At 35.4% G+C, this 12,888-nt stretch overlaps 2 protein-coding genes across 3 annotated transcripts in view; both read left to right on the top strand.

The window, feature by feature from the left end:
- The window catches only part of fra10ac1 (FRA10A associated CGG repeat 1), an 855,621-nt gene that overhangs the window by 804,954 nt on the left and 37,779 nt on the right, over window positions 1–12,888 (top strand). The window lies entirely within an intron of this gene.
- The window catches only part of trpm4b3 (transient receptor potential melastatin 4b3), a 47,916-nt gene that overhangs the window by 2,533 nt on the left and 32,495 nt on the right, over window positions 1–12,888 (top strand). For both annotated transcript variants that reach the window (XR_012387463.1, NM_001328032.1), the window contains exons 2-11: window positions 147–208; window positions 1,330–1,507; window positions 4,545–4,725; window positions 5,409–5,578; window positions 6,662–6,830; window positions 7,977–8,041; window positions 8,464–8,691; window positions 8,785–8,887; window positions 9,780–9,901; window positions 10,205–10,438. Coding sequence is in view for 1 of the 2 variants with exons in the window: in NM_001328032.1 (NP_001314961.1) it covers window positions 147–208; window positions 1,330–1,507; window positions 4,545–4,725; window positions 5,409–5,578; window positions 6,662–6,830; window positions 7,977–8,041; window positions 8,464–8,691; window positions 8,785–8,887; window positions 9,780–9,901; window positions 10,205–10,438 (1,512 nt within the window). In the remaining variant the exon portion in view is untranslated. The remainder of the gene's footprint in view (window positions 1–146; window positions 209–1,329; window positions 1,508–4,544; window positions 4,726–5,408; window positions 5,579–6,661; window positions 6,831–7,976; window positions 8,042–8,463; window positions 8,692–8,784; window positions 8,888–9,779; window positions 9,902–10,204; window positions 10,439–12,888) is intronic.

Below are 12,888 nucleotides of genomic sequence, written 5' to 3'. Positions count from 1 at the left end.
TCATGGCATTGGTCGGGGGCCCCTAATTCCCCAGGGCCCTAAGCGGCTACTTACCTCACTTATTGGGTAAGTCTTAGTAAGTGTGTAGCAGTATATTTGATGTCATGTTTAATAGTGAATTAAATGAAAAGTGTGTTGATTTTTAGAGCTGGATTCCAAAATTCTTTAAGAAGAGATTGTGCACAACATTTGTGGAGGACTCCTTCAGGTAAGATGTTTGACTTTGATGTTTGTCTCGTTTAAGGCTGCTGCTTTATTATGGGGAAAGTCGTAATTTTGTTCAGTTATTTTATTGATTAGAATTTGGTTATATGATGTATGCAATGAGTTATTTATAGGGATGTACACTCACCGGCCACTTTATTAGGTACAACTGCTCATTAACGCAAGTTTGTAATCAGCTAAAATTTGCAACACTTTTCTAAACATAATAGTTTTAATTAGCCATTTCTAATAACTGATTTATTTAATCTTTTTCTTGATGAGAGTAATTAATATTTAAATGAATATTTTTCAAGACACTTCTATACAGCTTAAATTGACAATTAAGGCAAGTTATTGTATAAAGATAGTTTGTTCTGAAGTTGAATAAAAATGAGCTTAAAGGGGCTAATAATTTTTTACCTTAAAATGGTTCATAAAAAAAATTCAATCTGCTTTTATTCCAGCCAAAATAAAATAAATAAGACTTTCTCCAGAAGAAAAAATATTGTCAGACATACTGTGAAAATTTCCCTGCTCTGTTAAATATAATTTGGGAAATATTAAAAAAAGAAAAAAAAATCAAAGGGGGGCTAATAATTCTGACTTCAACTGAAAATTAGATTTTTTTATTCCCAATTCCATTGGTCCAACTATCCCATTATAAAAAATTCCTTCATGTTTATTTATTCATTCATTTTCTTGTCGTCTTAGTTCCTTTATTAATCCGGGGTCGCCACAGCGGAATGAACCGCCAACTTATCCAGCAAGTTTTTACACAGCGGATGCCCTTCCAGCCGCAACCCATCAATGGGAAACTCCTTCATGTTTATCCCCGTATAAGTCTAAAATCTCATTCATAATGGTCTTAAAAGGGTCTTAAAAAATCTTAAATTTGACTTGAAGAAACCTGCAGAAACCCTATTAAATTTATTGTACAAATGTGTACCTTAAAAGTACAAAAGTATACCTTTGAAAAGGCACCGCCCCAATGACAGCTTTAGAGAGTGTACAAAAAGTTCTGTTCGAACAGCTTGCATAAGTGGATTTTGAATCATAGGAGCTCTTTGAATTGTAAAGATTGCTTGTGGAGGAAGGTCATTGTATAAATCCTTTTTGGTATTGTAGTTATGGAGGTCGCTGTCAGTGCGGGGCAATGCGAGACGATCACCGGTCAATGGCTCTGGGCGATAACTTCAGCACAGCAGTGGTCAGTCAGTGGCTCAGCTCTCAGCACACCTCTGAACAGCCCACTGACGCTTACGGAGATCTGGAGTTCGACGGCATTGGGAGGAGACACAGCTACGTGAGTTCACATCAATGCAGGAAACCGCTTTAAAACATTTTTATTTACAATTTATTAGTATAAAATCACATTTTAAGATAGAATGGTTGATTCTTAATCAAAAGGTAAAAAATGTAATTGTTAGATCAAAAAAAAAAAAAAATGACAGCAGCAAAATTCAATTAAATGAACACTTTAAATTTGGTGTTCAGCTAACCAGCTAAATTTAAGATAACATATTTACTTATCTTTTATTTATAATGCCCTCTTCTGTGCGGCAGAGCTACTGTCTGCCTCTCTTCATGTCTTTACAGTGCGGCTTTAAGTCAGATCCTAACACTAAATAAGTGATAGACATACGTGAGATGTGTTACCTATTATATGGAAAGTAAGGATATATAATAAAAATGTCTACACTGTATAGAAACATTTTAATAAGTCATTAAATCAGTAGCATACACACTGAGTGAGCAAAAGGCGCGCGCTTAAGCCAGTCTGCAAGGAATTGCGCGATCTGAGGCACAGCTAGGTGCTGCCTCAGCTTGCTTCCTATGCTGTAATTGAACAGGAGATACGCGAAATACAGTGATTTTAATCATAAAAATTAGTGAAATCATTTGAATCATACATAAATTTCATTCTTAGCACAGATCAGTGGACAAATATTTATTTTATTGTTAGTATACATCTCATGATGGCAGGGGAGGATGATGACAGCTGAGGCACTGCCTTCCCTGACTGCATGTACTTGGTATGGACAGGGTCGGTACAGGTCACCTTTATCAGGCTTGCGTTTCCACTAGCAAGGGTACCCTTTTGGTGGGCGTGGTGTACGATAGAAAGTTTAAGTCAATGTCATTCTCGCTCAAATAAATGTCTACAGTAAAGCCGTAGAGGTCTCTCACATATCATATGAGAAGCACTACTCAGAAAACAGATGCTTTATACACATAAATACTGTTTTTTTTTAAATGTTTATTACTATTCTTTCTATGAACATGATTATAACTGCAGATCAATGTCAAATGTCAAAAATGACAAATGTCCTACTACAATGTCTGCAATTATATCAAATAAATAAAAAATGCAACATATATGAACACATACAGCCCCTTACTGTCTCTGATATGTTTCCAACTACAGAAAAACTACACACAGCAGACATGTAGTTCTTATTTAGGTTCAAAAACAACACAGAATATAGCCCACAGTCAGAGCAGACCTCTCATCTGTTTCTTCAATCTTCACTAGCACATGTAGCCTCTGTTAGAGAATAATTCCATTATTACGAGTTCATAATAGTCTAAAACAGTGGTTCTCAAACTTTTTTCATCAAGTACCACCTCAAAAAAAAAAATTGTCTCTCCAAGTACCACCATAATAAGCAGTATTGAAATACAGTAGTGTAGTAAGCCCAGTAAAGCAGCTGCAGTTCTGCACATTTCCAAAACGTGGCAGATTAATTTCTATTATTAAGAATATTTATTATTGTCAGCCATTTTAAACATCATAAATAGTCTGAGCGTTAACACTGTACTGTGCTTATATGTAAAAAGAAAACAAGCCAACTAAAAACGTCAACATTTAAATTAAAATGTGCTTTTAAAAGTTAAAAATGGTAGGTTAATGTTCTTAAAAAGTAAAAAGAAAAGTGCTGTACTTAAATGTAAAGTATTAACATATAGTAGCCAATTCATCAACACCTGGAAATGTTGCCTGGACCTCAGATATATAGGCTATATTTTATATATATACTGTATTATATACTGTATATATATATATATATATATATATATATATATATATATATATATATATATATATATATATATATATATATATATATATATATATATATATATATATGTGTGTGCGTGCGTGCGTGCGTGCGTGCGTGCGTGCGTGCGTGTTTGGGAGGAGGGGGGCGCCAATGGATAAGTTGTGTCAAAAGGGAGGCCCACTGTCTTAGACTTTGAAAAACCCTGTTCTAGAACATTTCTGACTCGGTGCAGGAGAGAAATTCATTTGGAGACAACAGCCTTCATAAGATATGTATTGTAGTTCAAATCGGAAGACCTGAACCGATTACATGTTATAGCAATCATTTAAAACTCCATTAGACTGAAAAATAAAGAACATTTAATGAAAACCATAAAGCTGAAATTTTATAAATTGACATGCTGAAAATCTTTACAGTATCTGCAGTGCCTCATTTTAAAAATACCAAAAGTATTAATAATAAGCATAGTTTTGTCATTTTTCTTTTTATTTTTTTGAGAGTGTGTTAATAAAAATGACTTAAAAAGGTAATGATTCGCACTCATCAAGTAATTGCTTCCTACTGTTTTTCTTTTTTCTTTTTACAGTTTTCGGGTGATTTAAAAACACAAACATTTCAGCACAATGTCTTCCACAATGCCTTCCTCACACACACTGACGAAGGCATTGTGGCAAAACGTGTGTGTGTTTTTAAATCTCCCGAAGACTGTAAAAAGAAAAAAACAAAAACAGTAGGAAGCAATTACTTGATGAGTGTGAATCATTACCTTTTTGCATAATAGCACTGACAAGAATGACGCACCACAGAAGTTTCTTTAAAAACCACAAGCGCGCAGGGCAAACTTCATTACTCTACGCACGTTAATAAAAATCGGTCACACTTTACAATAAGGTTCATTAGTTAATGTTAATTAAAACATTTACTAACATGAACAAACAGTGAACAATACATCTACTACTGTATTTATTTGTGTTAGTAAACGTTAGTTAATGAAAATACAGTTGTTCATTGTTAGTTCATGTTAACTCATGGTGCATCAACTAATGTCAACAAGCATGGACTTGGATGTTAATAATGCATTAGTAAATGTTTAATTATGATTAATAAATGCTGTACATGTGTTGTTCATGATTAGTTCATGTTAGTAAATGCATTAACTAATGAACCTTATTGTAAAGTGTTACCTAAAAATCATCCCCTTGGATTTAAGAATTGCTTATAGTTTCAAAAATGGCTGTATTTTGTCACGTGATGTGATTTTTGTTCTCTGGTTGTCAGTTTCTGCGTCTGTCCAGCACCACAGATCCTGCCAGGGTGTTTGACCTGATGAAGGAGCACTGGAAGCTGCAACAGCCCAACCTGGTGGTGTCAGTGGTGGGCGGCGAGGGGAGGTCAGTGGTCAAGAGCTGGGTGCGGGACGTCCTGAGACAGGGGCTGGTCAAAGCGGCACAGAGTACAGGTATATCTGTCCCTTCTCTCTAGCATTCATGTTTTAAGGCTGAGACAGAGCAAGTCAATTGTTACACTGCATTGGGGTATCGGTGAGCGTCTGTATGGCTAGTTGGTTTGGTGTGCTCCACTTGTCGCCTCCTCTTGAATTAACATCTGTTGTATTTGGCCTGATTCATTATGTACGTAGATTTGGCATTGGCATTAGACAGGACTGTGATTAATTATTCAGCAATGCTTACAAAAACCTAACTTTACTGGGGACGTGAATAAACCTAATTATTGGAACTAAACCTAATAAACCTAATTCTCTGCCATTTGTCAAGTCTAAGACAACAGATTCTATAAAACATCTTTTTTGTACTCTATTGAGCTGCCTATAGAATTTCATTGAAATTAAATTATTAGTAATGCAAAGATTTCTTAAATGATCTTAGCATCACTCCAGTTGTGTCTTTACATTGTTTTCCAGTTATATTTAGGATTAATTTCTGTTATTTATTTATAATAACTGTATAATACCAGTAATACTTTCAGTGTGTGTGTGTGTGTGTGTGTGTGTGTGTGTGTGTGTGTGTGTGTGTGTGTGTGTGTGTGTGTATATATATATATGTAAAACCTCCATAGTAATATTTAAGAGCATGCCTCATATCTTGAGTAAAGGTAAAAGCATTGTGTGTGTGTTGTGTTCAGGAGCATGGATCATCACTGGTGGACTGAGGCAGGGTATCAGCCGTTGTGTTGGAGAGGCTGTGAAAGATAACGCCGCTGCTGTTTCCTCCATCACACTCAATAAAGTGCTTCCTATAGGCATCGCTCCATGGGGGCTTGTGGAAAACAGACAGCAGCTTGTCAATTTGGAGGTAAAATATAAAAAAAAAAAGATTTATTTTCATTCACCACCCTGTAAAAACTGTTGCGTCAATGAACGTTTATCATATTTTGCAATTTTTTTTTTTTTTTTTTTCATTTCATTTTCTTTGAATTGCATTATGGGCTGTAACATTTTTAAAAAAGCCATATTCTTACATAAAAAGATTTTACAGTGTAATAAAAAGAACATATCCCTAAAAATACACTTATACTCAACTTAAGGCTTCAGAATTTGATTACAATGCATAATGTTAAAAATGTTTTCTCAAAATTCTAATAATAATTATTAATCTGTTTTGTAATTCATGTTTTTACTTTATTCATTTGTTTATGCTTTTTAATTGCATTATTGGAACTTTTATTGACATTTTTAATAGTTTAATCTTTTTTTACACTGATATTCATACACAAATTGATTTTACACTCTAATGGGAAGAAAACACCCATAATATACACATTTGTGTTAGTTTTGCTGAACTTTTATCAGCTTGTTTCTTCAGATTTCTTCTTTTTTTTTCAGCAGCACTTGCATCCACCAAATTTCATTCTTATTTACATCCATATCCTCCTGTTTTGTTTTATGGCCATACATTGATAAAAAATAGCTGTAAATTAACAGTTTTCTGTATTTTATAAATTCATTTATTTATTTATTTGTGCTTTTGAATTGCATTATGGGAACTTTTATTGTTGTAATGATTGAAAAATTGACTTTTTAAATAGTTTGATCTTTTTATGGTGTCATTCATACAAAAATGCTTTCAAAGTCGGAAAGAAAACATCCAAAATATAAACTTTTGTGTTTGTTTTGTTGCACTCTATCAGTTTGTAAATTATTATAAAGGCTGTTTTCTGGAATTATAACAAAAATTATTAAACATCAACATGAAAATAAATTGACAAAAAGAATGTGAAAATCTGTAAAATATTACAAATCAAGCATCGTACACAAGCAAATACAGCATCTTATTCCAAAATGTATGTGATTTATTGTGCATTTTATTTTTGCGATTACTTATGTAATAATCAGTTAACTGGAGAAATATACCCCAATTGACCTCTGTTTATCGTAGGGAAGCTTTCCTGCAAGGTATATGGTCAGGAACATATCGCCTGACTCCTGCTCTCTGGATAACAACCATAAGGCTTTTCTTCTGGTGGATGATGGAACCTCTGGCCGTAAAGGTGGAGAGCTGGCGTTCAGAGCCTGTCTGGAGGATTACATTTCACGCCAGCGTCCAGGTACAGCATAAACCTAAAAAAATAGAATGCGCCACATCTGACCAATCAGAGCAGAGCTCTTTGTTGTTAAAAAAAAAAAAAAAAATGGGGTAATCAGAAACCTCTGGAATTGCTTGAAAGCGGACACGCTTAATACGTTTAAGACTTTGTTTCTATTTTAATATCCTCCTTTTTGTGAGTGTATTGATAGAATTTGCATCTTATCCTTAAAGGGATAGTTCAGTCAAATATTAAGGCTATTAAGGCCATTCTATGTTGTATTTACTCAATAACGAAGCACCACCAACATGTACAGTTGAAGTCCAAGTTATTCACCCCCCTTTGATTTTTTATTTATTTTTTTATTTTTTTAATATTTCCCAAATGATGTTTAACAGAGCAAGGAAGTTTTCACTGTATGTCTGATAATATTTTTTCTTCTGGAGAAAGTCTTATTTGTTTTATTTCAGTTAGAATAAAAGCAGTTTAAAATTTTTGAAGAACCATTTTAAGGGCAAAATTATTAGCCCCTTTAGCCCCTATAGATCTTTGATAGTCTACAGAACAAACCATCATTATACAATAACTTGCCTAATTGCCATAACCTGCCTAGTTAACCGCCAACTTATCCAGCGTATGTTTTACGCAGTGTATGCCCCTTCAGCTGCAACCCAACACTGGGAAACACCCATACACACTATTTTACTCAAACACTACGGCCAATTTATTTCATTCAATTCGCCTATAGCGCATGTGTTTGCACTGTGGGAGAAACCAGAGCACCCGGAGGAAACCCACACCAACACGAGGAGAACATGCAAACTCCACACAGAAATTGACCCAGCCGGAGCTCGAACCTGTGACGTTCTTGCTGTGAGATGACATCGCTACCCACTGCGCCATCACGAAGCCCCGTTCAAAATTTTCTGAGTTTTTTTTTGTTCTGTTGCGCACAAAAGAAAATCCTCTGAAGATTGTTGGAAAAAAGTATGGGAAACATTGATAGCAAATGGCTGTTTTCTTCCCCCAGATCTTCAGTATAAAGTGATTACTTTTAAGAAAAGTGATGGTTTTAATTTTTGAGTGAACTATCCCTTTAATGCAGTATGTAAACAGACCCTTTATTTGCTGATATGTGATTGCTCTAACACATCATCTCATACACAGGCAATGCAAGCATTGACATTCCTGTTCTGAACATGCTGATAGCTGGAGACACGTCCATGCTTGAGGTGAGAAGATCACAGTTTTTATTAGACACAAAACATCCTCATTGCAGGGTTTCTGCAGACTTTTAAAAAGTCTAACTCACTATTTACTCACCCTCAAGTGGTTCCAGATATTTTAGTATCTTTATTCTGTTGAACACAAAAGAGGATATTTTGAAGCATGCTTAAAACCTGAAACCATTGACTTCCATAGAAAAACAAATATAATGTAAGTCTATGGTCTTTCTTCAAAATACCATCTTTTGTGTTTAAGCAAAGAAAGAAACTCAAACAGGTTTGAAACAAGTGAAGAGTGAATACATGACAGAATTCTCAGTTTTGGGTGAACTATTACTTTAAATTAAAAAAAATTACATTTGACTAGATTTGAACCTGCAGAATCCCTGTCTTTCTTCACTCTGACTGAAGATGTTTCTTCACCTCAGTTTTTAGAGATGTCTTTGAAGAATTCAACACCGTGTTTGGTTCTGGCTGGTTCGGGTGGTCTTGCCAATCTAGTGAGCGACATTGTGGAGAATGTTCAGTCTGCGGCGATGCCTGGAGCATCAGAGGAGGAGGACGCCAGCCCCATCATGGAGCTCCGAGAACAACTGGCGGCAAAAGTCAAGAAGTATTTTCCTGCAGAGAATGATACTGACAAACTTGTTGATAAGGTACATGTTGCACACTTAACTCAGCCATTTAGTATCAAAGTATTAACATTTCTTTAAATAATGACTTTTAATGATTTTTCTGCTTATTTAAAGGTTTTAAGCATCTACCAAAACAAAGACATCATCTCCATTTATAATGCAAAACAGGAAGGAGCAGAAGATTTTGAGATTGTGATGCTTAAAGTGCTTGTTCAAGGTAAACCTCACATAAACAATTCTGGGTAGCAACTGTTTGTGTTTATGTATGCATGTATGTGCATATAGATACCCAAAATATATATAGTATACAGTGCTCAGCATTATTACACCTCATTTTGAAAATGAATATTTTTAGCCAATTTATTTTAGTGCATTTAAACAAAACAGATTTATTAAACAGATCTAAATATTAAAATAATATTTGAGTCACCAAACACATTTAGAAACTGAAAGTTAAGAAAAGATAATTCAATTCAAGCAAAATATTTCCAAAAATCAATTATAAACTACAAAATTTCCACTAAATTTGCTTCTCTTGATTTTTCATCTTTTTAAGTTGTATTTGATATTTTTCTATAACATATACATTTGGACTGCTATCATAAGTTATGTTGTTAGATAAACTCCAGATTTGGCTTCAGTACTGACTAATGTCTAATGTATATGCTCAAATATAATATTCTAGAGCTTCCCATTAAAAATATAAATTCAAAGGAGAGATTCGTGCTTTAAAAAAATAAATAAATCAAAATAAGTTTATATAAATTAAAGTGTAATTTAATATAATATCTAATTAATTGTAATCAGTAATTACTGGAATGTTTAAGTAATCTACCAAGCCACCGAGCAATAGTATAACTATTTAAAAATGTCTAAGTTTATGATCAATTTATGACAGTTATCAATTTTGTTTGTTGTGTGTGTGTGTGTCTGTGTGTGTCTGTGTCTGTGTGTGTGTCTCTGTGTGTGTCTCTGTGTGTGTGTCTGTGTGTGTGTCTGTGTGTGTGTGTGTGCGTGCGTGTGCGTGCGTGTGTGTGCGTGTGTGTGCGTGTGTGTGTGTGTGTGTGTGTCTGTGTCTGTGTGTGTGTGTGTGTGTGTGTGTGTGTTAGCGAGTAAACGAAATGTATCAGAGAATACTAACTCTTATGCTGATGAGTTGAGACTGGCCGTAACCTGGAACAGAGTGGACATCGCCAAGAGTGAACTCTTCAATGGAAACATCGACTGGAAGGTAGAGAAACATCAACTGGCTTTTAAACTAGAAAATTAACTACTTTTAAACATGAGACTTCCTAATAAACCTTTTTTTTTTAATCTTACACCAAAAACAGATGTTTTTAGGTAATAGAGGGTAAACATGCTTTAATTGCTATTAAACATCAGTTAACTGACCTGTATGTCCATTATTTTCAGACTGATTAATACATTGAGCATATATTTAACTGTGTATTATGCACTCTTAATGAGTGAATGAGTTAGTGAAACAGTTCTAGCATGTGTTGATAACCTGTTATCTCTAACCTGACACACACAGTATGAGGAGCTGGTGGATTCCATGACTGACGCCCTGGAGAACAATAAACCCCAGTTTGTGCGTCTCCTCATCGATAGCGGTCTGAACATTCTGAGCTACTTGACTTACGGCCGACTGGAGAAACTGTACAACTCCATCTCTGACACCTGCCTGGCCAAAACACTCCTGCTCCACCATCTGGATGAGCGCATGCACGAGTCCAACGTGCAGATCTACAGCATCAGCCTTTATGAGGTCAGATTTCAAATGTTTAAGTAAGGGATAAAGTAGGGATAATGATAAAGCTCCCTTATCAGTAGCCCCACTTGAAGTGGACGCATGAAGTGTTTCATTCTACAAAAGCAACTATCTAGATGTACTAAATCCCCTTTATTACGCAATAATGTAATAATTAGACACAAACATTATTGTGAGATGTAATAGTTTATAAATCTTAATTTCTTTAAATTTCTTAAAAAATCTAAAAAATAGATTTCTTAAAATCTTTAATTAAATGAAAAGCTGACACCAATGAAAATGGCTGAATGGAGCATACACTAACCTATTTGTATTCCAGCCACAAGATAATGCCAAACAGTAGTGGAGACAGGCGTGCGTATATAAATATGGATGTGAACATATTCACTGGCTATCAAGATGATTTGTGGTGCCCGGATGAGCTTGTTATTAGTTTCAGCAGTTGTTATCTGGGAATAGCATACCTTGACATGTGATTGTTCAATCATAATCAAGTATTCCACAGAGGACTGTAATGAATTACTATAACAACTGGCAGGATGTACATTATTCCACTTATTAAGAGGAAATTCCAAGTCAGTATACAAAACAATATATTTAGAGCAGCCGCTTTTAGAGATGACAACAAAGCGTGTCATTCAAGCGTGTTCTATATTTCCAAATTCATCTTATGTGTGTTTATTACAGGATCTAAATATATCTGTAGGTGCTGCAAAGAAAGTGGAGAATAGCTGATGTTGTTTATCTGGTTTGTAGCAACCTTTAGGAACAGAAGGTTATCAAGTACACTGAAGAAAAACTATTTGTTCAGTCAGCTTAACTTTGTTAACCTGCACGCCTAAAGATTTTCTTGTCTTTACAAAATATCTCATGTCAAATTACATTTTTAAAGGGGTTGTGTGGCAACAACCTGTGAATATAACCAGCTTCTGATAGTAAGAATATATATTATTATAATATATTAATATAATATATATTATTTATAATCACACTTATCTATAGCTCCGCCCTCTTTTGAAAAAAACACACTCTTATTTAAATTTAACGCAAAAAAAATGCTCCTATTTTCTGTCTCTCCCTATCCGCTTCTCTCTCACACACACACACACACACACACACACACACACAAGACTGCAGCCCCACCCCTTAAAGGAAGCGCATATTTAACAACACTGTATATGCGACCTTAGGTTCCCGGTCACCTGTTTGTTGCACAATTTGTAAATTCTCTTGTTTGAATTGAGATCTGCGTGATTTCTTTACAAAGTCTGGTTTATACTTCAACGTCAAGTGATTGGCGTGACCCAAGGCGCATGCAACGCCCGTAGCTGTGCATTCATACTTCTGCACTGTTTCTGTTGCTCTGCAATAACACTTCATAAACACTAGATTTCAGTAAGGTGTTTATGTTCCTCTGTGTCCAGTATCTTTACTGGTGTTTTGCTTTTTATGAATGCTTCATTAATGTACAAGTGGTTCAAACTCGATCATTTTGAGGCAGGATCTGGCGAACGTGCAACAACTTTAACCATGAAGTAAACACAAAACAAAACTTTCCATCAGGAGCTCCTTGACAGGACTCGACACTTGTAAACAGTCGCTCCAACGGCCTCACGCCCACACTCGTCAGCGCTACCAAGCCGACCAATCACAGAGCTTGCGCTACGCGTCATTGCGACTTGTAGTTAAATTTTTTAAGAGGTGCACGGCGACGGGCTATGCATCCATGCGTAGGCTGCACCGTAGCATACGCGTGCGCTTGATGCGAAATATATATTAGCCTTAAACACACACAGCACCACACTCTCTTCCATTCACACACACACACACACACAACCAAACAAGGGACACACAGCACCACACTCTCTCTCATTCACACACACATACACACACACACAAACACACATAAACAGCATCCACACAGAAGTACATTTGTTCGCTCGCTTTATTCTGAAATTTATTTCCGTACTGCAAGAAATCTGGTCGGGTCCCATGACTCCAGCGGTGGCTCCCATGGCATATGCATTTGTAAGCATTAAATAAATTATATTTAATATTTAATACTTGTCTTCTATATAAGGGCATTGTTTTTTTATGATGGTGTAACGGTATTGAAACTGATACCGTTGCTATTTTTAGATCCCGTGGTATACCATATTACTGTATTACCGCCCAAGCCTACTGCACATGTTAATAATGTCACCGCTCTGCTTATTTCCACCTTGGAAATAGTATTTGTTTTAACACTAAACAATTACACACTAAGCATTGATCGGAGATGTAACACTTTACTAACTAAATTAAATGTACATTTCTCTGAATGATTTTGTTTCCTGAACAGCTGGATGCAGCCCACACTAATCTCCTCTTATTCTCTCTTAAATTATTTACTTCTTCAATCTCTGATTGAATTATTCAGTCGCAATATGATGTCAAACATTCAAGAA

This window comes from Danio rerio, chromosome 12, assembly GCF_049306965.1.
Source record: "Danio rerio strain Tuebingen ecotype United States chromosome 12, GRCz12tu, whole genome shotgun sequence".
Taxonomy (NCBI): Eukaryota; Metazoa; Chordata; class Actinopteri; order Cypriniformes; family Danionidae; genus Danio; species Danio rerio.
The sequence above is the reverse complement of the archived record's forward strand: the minus strand, read 5'-3'. Positions and strand labels throughout refer to the sequence as shown.